The sequence below is a fragment of the Anolis carolinensis genome, chromosome 3 (genome assembly GCF_035594765.1).
Source record: "Anolis carolinensis isolate JA03-04 chromosome 3, rAnoCar3.1.pri, whole genome shotgun sequence".
Lineage (NCBI taxonomy): Eukaryota > Metazoa > Chordata > Lepidosauria > Squamata > Dactyloidae > Anolis > Anolis carolinensis.
This window is the reverse complement of record NC_085843.1, coordinates 272372119-272384245: the sequence shown is the minus strand read 5'-3', so window position 1 is coordinate 272384245 and position 12127 is coordinate 272372119. Positions and strand designations below refer to the sequence as shown.

Below are 12127 nucleotides of genomic sequence, written 5' to 3'. Positions count from 1 at the left end.
AGACTTTCCTTCAACTTTGCTTGATGCACTTTAAAGTCCCTAAATCATGCTGCAGTACACTTTGGCAGTTTGCGTTTTGTAGCCACCACAGTTTGATGCTGCCTTCAAGCTGCATTAATTGGTCAGTGTGCTCCAAAACTCAGTATTTCATGGGATGTTGCCATGGCACTGAACATGGAATATTGACATTATAATTGTGTAGTGTGAAATTTAAATGTTTCCAGTCCTTGCCAGATTCAATGGGAAATGCATAAAAATGTGTTCATGAAAACTGTGTACAAAAATACATTTAAAAATCATAGATCTCTTTTTTCTGCTAGATGGAAAAATACTTCAAGTCTTCCAACTTGACATGTATCAAGGATGGAACAAGAAGGGAACTAGAATTTTAATCTTAGAATCATAAAGTTGGAAGAGACCTCATGGGCCATCCAATCTAACCCCCTGCCAAGAAACAGAAAAATCGCACACAAAATAAATACAATTAAATTGAGACAGAAATATTCACATTCCAGTTCCAGTTTGGGTTTTAATAAGTTTCAGCCTATTAGATCACATAATACATAGCTACATAGGTAAACAGCCTGAGGTGAAATAAGGCTTCTTACAATTCTGTTGAGAAAACTAGTGAGTCCTGAGAAAAAGGGTTTTGGTCATTGCATAGGACAAAAGAATATACCAACCTCTGCAACAACAACAGATTTACAAAGGCTTAAGATGCTTGTTTATGTCACTATCTATTTATGTCAGAATAAATATTAATATTTCTTATTTATTATTTTTTTTAAAAAAATCAGCTATTTTCACTCCCATTTCTAAAGTTTATCAGTACCAGATGTGTATGACATAAAGTTTTTGTCTCTGTGGCATGAATGTGTGGGGCACACCAATGAGTCAGTTTGTTCCCATTTCTGTGTCATTTCATATTTCATATTTATATCACATGCACAATCCCATTTCTTTTCTTAACATATGTATTGTGTGGAAACATCCCTCACTAATACAGTGGGCCAGGTTCAAGACCACCCCTATAAAGTGAATATAGACCTAAAGTGAATAACAAGCTTCCTCCTTTCTTCCTCATGTACCATTGCATATAAAAGCCTAAAAACACATTTACACTAGCATTTATTAAATGCATTATATCCTAAAAGAGATGCAAAAGTAAGAATAATACATATAATTGCCAGAATATGACATTGAGACATGAAGTGCACAAATGCTCTGAGCATAAATTGTAAAATGGCATTGTACTATACAGTTGAAAAATGCTGTATTAGCAAAGCACGCTAAAGCAAAGTGCCTTAAATTGAAGTATTACTTTATCTGTCATTCCTAGGTATGTAAATCCTGTCTTGTTTCGTCCTTGCACAGTCAATTGAACATCTTTTTAAAAAAAATTCCTTATGTAATGATGTGGAATGGTAAACTTTTGGTACTAAAATGCAATGATTGTTGCCTTGTGGCACAATAGCTGTCATGGCCAGCCTAGCTGAGCTCAGCCACTGCTGAAGACGAAGATGAGCCTTCAGCAGAAGCAGACACTCCCCAGCATTTAGAGCAGTGAAGGGTTAACCACAACTTCTCCTCTGGAACAAGGAAGATATCACAGGTCTTAGAAAATATCTGAGAAAGGATGATTAATCAAGTGCCAGCTGAGACCTCAAGATAAAAGGCCCTCAATGTAGTGACTCTGGATGGCAGACAACATCACTGTATTTGAAACATAGCTCTGCTGCCCCTTGGTTTGACTCCAAGGACTCCTAGACTCCAGAGTTCTGGACACTGACAAACGGCATTATCGTGACTCTGGCTTTGTTCTTGTTTCTTGTCTTTAAACCTGACTCCTTCACTGCTTTTATGACTACTGGCATTTCTGACTCTGGATTGGTACATGGCTTTTTTATGATCTGACTCATTTCTTCCTGACTTGACTTTGTTGCTTCACCAGCTTGATTTCTGTTTTCGGCCACTAGGACTTTAAATCTCAGTATTGGCTCACACCTTTCTGTTTGTGGCTTGTACTTTTTGTTGTTCTGGATTGACTTTCAAATACTTCTGAATTTGGTTTCTCTGATATCAGACTCTTGACTTTGGCTAACACTCCTGTTGTGTGCTGAAACTAAGCTCCTAATAAAGTGGCCAAGTTCACGACAATAACACTGTAGTACGTAATTTGTCCCTTTGTGACCTACTGTTTTGCCCTGTTGTCTTTGCAGTTGGTTTGTATTCTTTAACAAAGTATATTTTGTCAAAATAAGGGGAATGCCCCCAAATTAAGCATCTCAATATCATGAAACTCTTGCTGCCATGAAATAACAATAGCTAAGTCTTTTTTTTTTCAACACACACATGCACACAGCCAAACATTATATGATTAGAGGAAGTCTGAAAATTCAAATGCGCACATTTATGCAGTTCCTTCTTATAATGTGTTTGGCATATGACTTCCTTTAAAATATGTATTTTGGGTAGCATATTTTCTGAAACACATAGCTGAATTTACCTGAAGCAGAGGATAAAATTATGTCCACTCTACCATCCAAAGCAACATGCATGTCATTCAGGACCAGTCAAAATATTTTGATATCTGATTTAAATTTCCACAACCACATATCTGCCTACAATTATCATTTCACTGAAAATACAATAAAGATAAACTAAAAATTAAAGGCTGCTTTTCTCTCAGGACACTCTAAGTCTACTGCTAAAGGTCGTTGCTTGATTGTGTCTCATAGAAGGTTTGGCCCAATTGGGTAATTTTGAGACCTCGATTGTTTTGCAACGCTTAGGAAGGGAAATATGGCATGTTGAAATGCATTATGCAATAGTTTTGTATTAATGTCCCATTAAATATCCCAAAGGGTTAAAAGACTCACCTTTTTAACCTCAGTCACCAGCTGCTGAAGCGAAGGTGATGCTACAGAGTGTACAACTGCTTTTCCTCTAACGGGATCATGAAGACTTACATAGGCCACTGTATTCTTCTGGAGAACATTTTTGAGATCCTAAAACACAAATGATCATGGTTCATAAGTTAGATTATGATTAAAACATTTTGATTTTAGACCCTTGCAGGGGGGCGGAATATAAGAAAAAAATGCTGCTCATTTCAATTCCCTAAATAATGCTTAACTCAATTTTCCTCAAATATCATTTTATGAACTTCAAAGGATATATTTTTGTTTGTTTCTTAAATTTTTCTCTGGTGAGGACATAATTCCTTTTTTTCCACATCGTCTGAACAAAATGCAAAATGGGGCCTGAAGGAATTAAGAATGGCTGCAGTTCTAAAGCAGAGAATAAAAAATTACATGCTGTGAAATGACAGGACATTTTTCCCATATCTTTTTTAATATTTTAAATTTGCGCCTGAGAGGCACCAAACTTCAAATGTAATCACTAACAAACATCCAAAGTGTTCAACATTTCAAATCATATTTAAGATCTAAATGGCATCATTTCTCCAATGTGGTTGGGCTTTATTATAATTTAAGAGTGAAGGGATCTCTATAAGCCACATTTCAATTATTTCTCATTTGTCTTTTCAGTAATGAACTGCTTGTTCCATGAAGAGGCCCTTTATGCTGAACACATCAGGTGTACAACACCTGATACAGGATGAATTGAAGTACTGTACTACTAAACAAACTTTGCTTTCAATTCATTTCAGAGACTACTTTTGATCCTTTGGTGCACCCTGCATTGTATGTATTGTTTACCTGGATTAGGGCTGTGGTAGGTTTTACACATTGCTTATACACAGTCCTAAGTTATTTGCATATTCTAGTATTGGAGACAGGGGCATGTTTTTATATTTCTAGCATGTATATAAGGGCCAGTAAATCCATTTAAATAAATCCCAACAGGTTATTTTTATTTGCTTCCCCTCTTAGTCCTATTCCAGTATTCTGTGGTACCAAATGCTAGCTCCTAAACATTTCTCATGCTAAAAAGGGGGAACACAGGAAAAATAACATTTTAATGTTGAGAAAGCAGGATCCAAAAGAAGTACACTATTGGGTCCTTGCCATAAAAGTTGCACTATGCAATTAATTCAACATAGTTCATCTGGAATTTTAAAATACAGTGATTACAAATGCCATTTCTTGGAATTTGTGGCTACTATATAGACATATGATGATAGAGTCAAAATGTGTACCTCATCATGACTGATAACATCTCAATATTCTGATGCCAATTCATTCATGTATATTTAAAGTAGGTTTTTACACCACCCATCCATCTTTTCTCTTTAAGTTGGTGTCTCATCTCACCTGCCAGACAAGCATGTCCCAGTTTACCAGCCACATCTATTGTCCTTCCTACTTATTTATCTAGTTCCCCATATGCCACTGATGGACTAAGCCTGGTAGATGGAAATAATTTCCCAGATGTATGCTGGGAACCGCTCAGGGCACAAAGAGTGTTAATGAGGCTTGATCTACACTGCGCTGTATCCAAGGATCTGATGCCAGATTATCTGCTTATCCCAGGTTATCTGGCAGTGTAGACTCATATAATGCAAAACAGATAATCCGGGATCAGATCCTGGGATACAGGGCAGCGTAAATCCAGCCTCATTAACACTATTTGTGCCCTGAGTGGTTCCCAACATACATATGGGAAATTGTTTCCATCTACCGGATGCACAGTTTAGCTGACTCTTTTTAGCTTTTGTTTGCAACTAAGGAAAATTTAATTATCTTCAAATTGGAAGGAACATTGAGAAACACTTATGATTAATTGCCTGAACTGATATAGGCTAAAAGCTGTTAGAGCTTAGTTCCCTTCTACATGTCCTTACGTGTTACATTCACCTTGTTTCTGATTTCTAAGTCACCAATAAATAAATCCAATCACCACTGAATGCATATTATGTATCTAGAAATATGATGTATCTAGAAAACTATCTGCATGCTCATCATTTTTCTCAACACAGCTAACATGCTATTGGATTATCTGTTTGGGGTGAAGCCTTGTGTTGGGCAAAATGTGGATATTGTCCCTCAAATAAGAATTCTGGTCCCTCAAATGAATGTTTTCTTAGGTGCCCAAATGTACAGCATTAGTGAGACACTGGAATTTCACATCTTAAAAGGCTTCAACAATTATATGGTCAGCCCTCTTCCCGCAACTGGGATTTCCTTTTAAGGAAGAGGACTGGATACATCATAACTTACGTTCCACCCCATTTATCACACATTCAGAAATGGGCATGTGAGTGGGGGCTTTGTGGTTTAAAAGGGAAAGTGAATTGTGATGATCCAGACTTCTAACATCAAAAATCACTAAGCAGGATGACAGTCACAAGTTGTAATGAATGTCTTTGGGCTCTTATCTTTTAACTGTTTTAGCCTTCTCGGTTGATATACCTTAGTGATTGGTTTAATACTGTTTATACTATTTCATTTGGGGATTTTTTTTGTCTGAGATGGTTTACAATAGTTGTCATATATTTTATTGCCCCAAGATTTTGTGATCGAAGGCAACATATTAAAAAGTAATGAAAATTAAAGACATTTAAAAATTTCTGATGTCACAAATGACATTGAATTCTTAACCATCCCTAGTTATTGCCTGCAGGACAAGGATCCAGGAGAATCAGAAGGAAAAAAAATATTAAGAGGGATAAACAAGAGCTGAAGCCCTTGGTAGTTGCCCCAGTAAACTAACCCTTGATAGCTACACCAATAGCAAATCTTCTTACACTAAGAAAGGATGTTTCTAAAAGGCCATAATTTCTTACCTCAGCCCATTCATAGGAACCAATCTTGCCAAATTCTGTGTGTCCCCATGAGCAGAAAATAATGGTCCGATCTGGTTTCCAGCCTTTCTTTACTTTCCGCATCAAAGCTTGGATTAATGCAGTCATCACCGCGGTGCTGTGAGCCCACTGCTGGTTACTGTAACTGGGTAAGCTGTTGTGGTGGCTGCCAGCTATAACATATCTATCTGAAAAGAAAAACCATTGGGTGTTTTTGTTAATTAAGTGGCAAGAGAAAACATGTCCTTCACAATGTTGACGGTATCCCCAAGCTTTTCCATTCTTGCCAGCTGTGACACATCTGCTGTTTGCCGTTGAAATCAGCTGGTTTCAAGAGGAATTTTCATCATAAAGCAGCGGTTTCACTGGTTAAGCCATAATTAGATGGTAGCAATTGGTATTCTGAGAAGAGATGCCAATCTATTTGCACATATTGCCAACTTCATGTCATGGTTTGTGGTGGGGTAGCATTATTTACAGATATTCTATCTTTTGCTAGTATATTATTCTATTGACCTAGCTAGAAGCCCAAGATATTAAGTGCTTGCTTCATAACCAACCGAAATGGAGACGGATTGCTTTATGTAATTATATCTCAACTTGCATATGTTTTTTCATTTTTAATGCATTTTTGAAAATCTAAACTGGGTTACTCTTGAATATAGACATGTGTGAAGAGTCCTTGAAAAAAAGTCTCACTTATGTTGATGTAATCTTAGATTGCCCACTGGCTGGAAGTGCGTGCATACTTTAGTTAATGTGGGAATTCAATTTAAAATGTAAAAATATGCAAATGAACATGAATTCATTTGGAAAGATATGAACAAAAAGGAATGCATCTCATCCAAACAAACTCATACTATCTTATACTGTCAAAACTGGGCATGGCGAGATGGGGAAAAAAATATGATATCGAAGGAGTTTATGTGGATTTTCTAGGACTGAAAATTATTCATTTATATATATATATATATAGATAATGTTTAGATTGTCTGTTAACTTGTCTAGCCATTATAATTCTTTTGCTTTTAAAATTTATTGCTGTTGATTTTCTTGAAAAACATGGGTAATGCGAGGAATAATTAATAATTGACCCATTGGAATAAGTAAACCTAGATGTTTGGCTATATTTGAAGTCTATCTAACATACATACACACTTAGCCAGTATAGTTTCTTGCTTTATTTGACTAAAGACCTGCAAACTCACTTAGATGTAGGGTTGCTACTTGAAATAAGGGGTAGGGCTCCTACGCTACGTTGGGTAGAAAGGGGCATTTCATAAGGTGTTTCTTGTGTGATCAAAAACAAAGAGGCTAGACACTGTATGTGGATGAGGGCAATATCTTCTCTTCCAGGTCTTCTCCAAAATTTGAACCCCTGGGACCCAATGCCATCACTGATAGACCTATGGGACATAGTTGCCACACATCTACCATCTTTGCAAGATGAGAGATCATTTAATCCATCTCTCTAAAATACAACAGACATTGCAGTTGACTACAGTGCATGTTCGTCAAAATTATCACATGTATGTTTTTGTTTGGTTTATACCCTACCTTTTTCCTTAATGTAAGTCAAAACTGTTAAAGTCCATCCATTCCCTAAAGCTGCTGAAAAAAATGAGTGTGACATCTTGAATTTTTGAAATAGGGTTTCTTTGGTTAATGGGCAGATATTCTACTGAAGGCTTCAGAATAATGGTACTGTTAACTGCAAAAATGTCAACTATTGATGGAATGGTGCTTTTTTTTCTGTGTGAGCTGCTTCCACAGATTTCCTTTTTGCATTGAAAAGTGAGGCATATCTTAGCTGAATGAATTAATGAATAAATAAATAACTAGGTGCTAATTTAAAGATGATCATCTTAGAAATTCAGCCTGAGAAATTTCATATTACTCTTATCAGGACTCTTCGGTCCCTTATTTTTTTAAAAAAGCTATCATGTATTTTTTTTTTCACCTGAGGGAGCAAATTTGTTTTACATTTTATTTGATGACAATCTTGGTAGCAATTGTAGTTTAAGGCACATAAAAAAGGAGCAATGTAGAAAGTCCCCCCTAACAGTTCTGGAAAATTTACAAGGAAACATAACATTTACATCTGTCATGATGATTCTAGTCTTGCAATTATTTAACCTTAAAAAAGATGCTTTCTTTACTAAAGACATTTAAAGGTTCTTATTTTTATTTGATGTTATTCATCTATTCCTTCTAGTGACATGTTAAAGTTTGTCAGAGATGTGTTTATGGCAAATTGTATGTGCAATGAATTGCCTATGAAATTACATATTCCTTGGGTTTTTCTCCTCCCATGCTATTACTGCTTAGGCACATTTTTAAAAAAAGATTGGGCATACACAATCTGATTGACACATCTCCACAGAAAAGTGGCAGTTCTTTTCACTTAATAGGTACTGACAACAATAATATTTCAAAAGCAAGTTGCGCTAGGCTTCTAATGCAGAAAGCCCCTTTGGATTGAAGCTGGATATCTTCCTGAAAGAAGTTTCTAAACACAGTGGAATGGATGGGAGGAGAGCCAAGCAAACTTAATTGATCCTGTTTAAGGCTAGATATGGTATAGACCTGATAATTGAAAGTCAACAAGATTAAACAAATGATCACATTAAAATATCAGTATCTTAACACAGAAGTTCTGAACCTTTTCTTCACAACCTATTAGACATTTCCCACCCAGATACTGTCATAGCCAGTTTCCACCTCTGATTGTTTTTCATTGAGACAATAGATTTAAAAGCCAAGTTTGCCAAAAGAAGGATAGAAAATTAAGATTTTCTTCCATTTCCCTTTCTAGCTTGAGTTCATTTGTTCACTAATTCGTTCATTCAGATTTAATTGCAAAAAAATCATAACTTCTTCAATCCTTTGCGGACCTCCTGTGACAACATTGCAGCCTACCAGCAGTCCACAAACCCCAGGTTGAGAACCACTGTCTTAAAACAATAAATTAAATGAAAATAAGGGAAAATAGAGATATACATACCCGGGAGTACTGCTCCTTTTAAATATCCAATAACATTGGACATTGTCTTATATGTCGGAAGAGACTGAACATTCAAAGTGAGGATTTTTCTTTCTGTTGTTAGACAAAGAAAATAAATCTGTTTGAGATGTTGATAAAATGAATCAACAAATCCATTAAAAAGTCTTCATCAGGAATAGGTCCATTTGTCTAAATAACTTCCAAAATTTGCCATTTTTAATAAATTCAAATGAAATAACGTGTGTGTGTGTGTGTGTGTGTACATATCCTGTATGGCCATCATGTAACACACATTACCTTACCTGCAGTGCTATGCAATGGCTTCCAACGTGAACATCTTTCCAACCTCACTTACTGGTAAGCAGCTACTGCAATCCAATCTAGCTCACTTTCCTACTCCTTCCTATGAGTTATCTTGGCACAAAAACTAGAAAAGGAGACCCCTGTCATACATCTCTTTTGTGCTAGAAGTCATTCCCAATGGCTGTTTACCAGTAAATGAGGTCTGAAGGATTTTCACGATCCCTATGTAGCTCCTAGTTTAGGGGCTATGTAGGGATCATGATATATATAGCAGTTACAAATATGTATTTGTAAATTACACTTTAGTACTGTTTAATAGGAGTCCAGCCAACATGGGTAAAAATAAAATGGAGAGATACATTCATCCAGACAGGAAATATTTATTCCTTAAATTTTGAAATGCTGGCTTGGAACCCCTTTGCATTCAATTCTCCTCATGGTGCTGAAGAAGTCCAACATCTCTGCTTTCCTGACAGGCTCTTTAACCATGATATGGTAGAAGGGTTTAACACTAAAGATTCCATACTGGAAATAGCTGTTGGCCGAGTGAGCCAAAGGAATGCTCTAAGGGAAGCACATTCTCTTCTTACTCTCAAAGCCAATTATCCCTCAAATTATCCCATTCTCCAATCATTTCATTTTTGGTATCACCTTACAAGCATACAGGAAAGTTTAATGGGGGGCACATTGTTACATAGAAAGCAACCTGTCTCTCTGTCTTTGTCAAAAGGGCTTTCAAGTTCATGCTCTGAGCATTTGACTAATGAGTTTGCTTTAAAAATTAATTAAAAACTAATATCTTTTTTCTTTTACCTCTCAGACCGGGAAAACAAATGGACTCATTATAGACTGAGCAACAGCAAACACACTTTTCTTTCAGCAAACTGTTAATAGTAAGATTCACTGTGAGAAATGATACTCTAGTAAAAATGTCAATATTCTTAGTAGAGATTTTACCTGAATATAGATTTACTACTCTGCAACATTTATGCTGTATATGAGTTGGGGTAAGACAGAGGTAATCAATCTAATACACTGAATTCGTTGCCCTGCCAGCCTGTGCATATGTTTATTACAGAGATGCATGCACTTTTGGTGACATTGGTAGTAGTCCCACTTTTTCTAACCAGAAAACTGTAGCATTTTAACATTAATTTGGAAAGCTTTAAGTCTCGTGAAAAATGTGCTGTTTACATATATGCTCCTCCAGAGACAAATATGGAAAGAGAAATGCTATTGAAATTTGGGAGGGGGTGGGAAGAAATCAGTGGAAAGAGACAGGGTGAGTACTGGAAATAAATGTAAAAAATATACATGATAAAAATAAAGGACAATAGAGTGAGATTATGTCAAAGAAGGGGGGATCATTAATTGATGAAGTAGTAAGACAGCAAGGCTATGAGACAGAGAAGGGAGGTGACTGAGGCCAGGCCTGTGGTCGGGGGGGTGGGTGTTAGGGGTTCAACCCACCCGCAAAAAATTTTTGGTTAAAAAAAACCCTGGTTTACTCATGAATTTTAACTGGTTAACCAAATACCCATGTAAATACCCATGTACACATTGTATATTGGAATTCTGGAAGGTTGTACACAATATTTTCTTCCAGCTGCAAGACTGCATCCAGATGGTGCCCAGAACCTCGCTAGGCACTGCTTGGTCAAAGGGTTACTGTCATCAGAGACTGCACATAAGGGTGTGAAGGGAGGCCTAGAACAAGAATGGTGAGGACTTATAGTATCCCAGCATTCATACAGGATTTTGTGTGATATGGTGTAGAACATAGCCTTTATCATAACATCGTGGTCTTGAGTCTTTCTCTGTAGCTTTGGACCACCTGATTGTCTACCTGCAGCACGCAAAAGAGTGTAAATGTTCCTCCCTTAATGGGAGGTCCCATTTTGGGGAGTAGCAACATGCTTCCTTGAATGGGTATGTTCCATCTTTTAATGGATAATGATGCACTCTTCAGTGGTAACAGACATCTTCTAGAATCAGATAAAAAAACGAATAGATGCATTGTACAGTGACATTCTCTAGCTTAAAGGCTTACTGTGCCTAACAAAAGGCTCGACGAGTTCTCAATGTACTATGGAGAAGAAGTAAAATTTAATTTGCCTTAAACTGTTCTGACAACAAATCTCCCTTTCCAACATTAGATGTCCGATCAAAGACTTTAAAGGTCTTGACAACTTTATCTCTTTCTCAGCTGTGCTCTGGAAAGTGACAGGGAGACTTTAGCTTAATGCAGCTTGAAATATTCTCTAAACTTTATCTAAGCCATAAAGCTACTTCACGACTAAAGGAACAGAAAAGGATTACTATTATCATTAATAGTTCTCTTTAGTTCCATCTTTCAGAGCCTTTTAACTTCTAAACTACAAGTCATTACGCAGCTAATGTGTGTAACCTATGTACCCTACCACTGTTTTCCACAAGCCTGAGTGGTGTGGGTGGATAGCAATGAGGGCAACACATTCCATCACTGCATGCCCTGTTTGAGCAAAAACAGTCAAAATTGCTACAAACCATGTGGGTGTTTCAATGTGTCATATAGTTCTTACTTAGAAACAAAGTATACTCTCTCATGCTTATTTTCTTTCTGAACGTTATTGTGTAATGTGCAAATGCTGATCTTTGAAAAGGTTATTTTGTAAAGTATTATTGCTCATCCCGGCAGATTAAGAAAAAAATAAACAGAAATGCACATAGCTATAGCACTTCAGTTTCCATGACTGTATCCATATGATAGAATCCGTAGGATTCCAAAGGATAGAGCCATGGCACCTAAAGTGGGATAATAGCACAATTGCATAGTATAAAGGTTCCCAGAACATTCGTGTATTTTCTGTCACAATGAAAATTCCAGCATATTATGGTTGTATAAAAATGCCCATGTCTTCAGGAGAATTGTGGAGTAAAAATGGGACACTTTAATGGTTGTGTAGATGAGGGTATTTCAGCAGTTATTGCTTGTTATCTAGTTGTGGGACAAGAAACAACTGCTATGATAATTTGGAATGGCCCTGGGCTATGACGTTGGATGATGTGATTTT

The 12127-nt window shown here is 36.7% G+C and overlaps 1 protein-coding gene across 2 annotated transcripts in view; it reads right to left on the bottom strand.

The window, feature by feature from the left end:
- Window positions 1–12127, bottom strand: part of naaladl2 (N-acetylated alpha-linked acidic dipeptidase like 2) — a 664743-nt gene that overhangs the window by 195387 nt on the left and 457229 nt on the right. For both annotated transcript variants that reach the window (XM_008106012.3, XM_008106011.3), the window contains exons 7-9: window positions 8772–8864; window positions 5750–5955; window positions 2880–3008 (exon numbers count right to left, since the gene is read on the bottom strand). In XM_008106012.3, the coding sequence (XP_008104219.2) occupies window positions 2880–3008; window positions 5750–5955; window positions 8772–8864 (428 nt within the window). The remainder of the gene's footprint in view (window positions 1–2879; window positions 3009–5749; window positions 5956–8771; window positions 8865–12127) is intronic.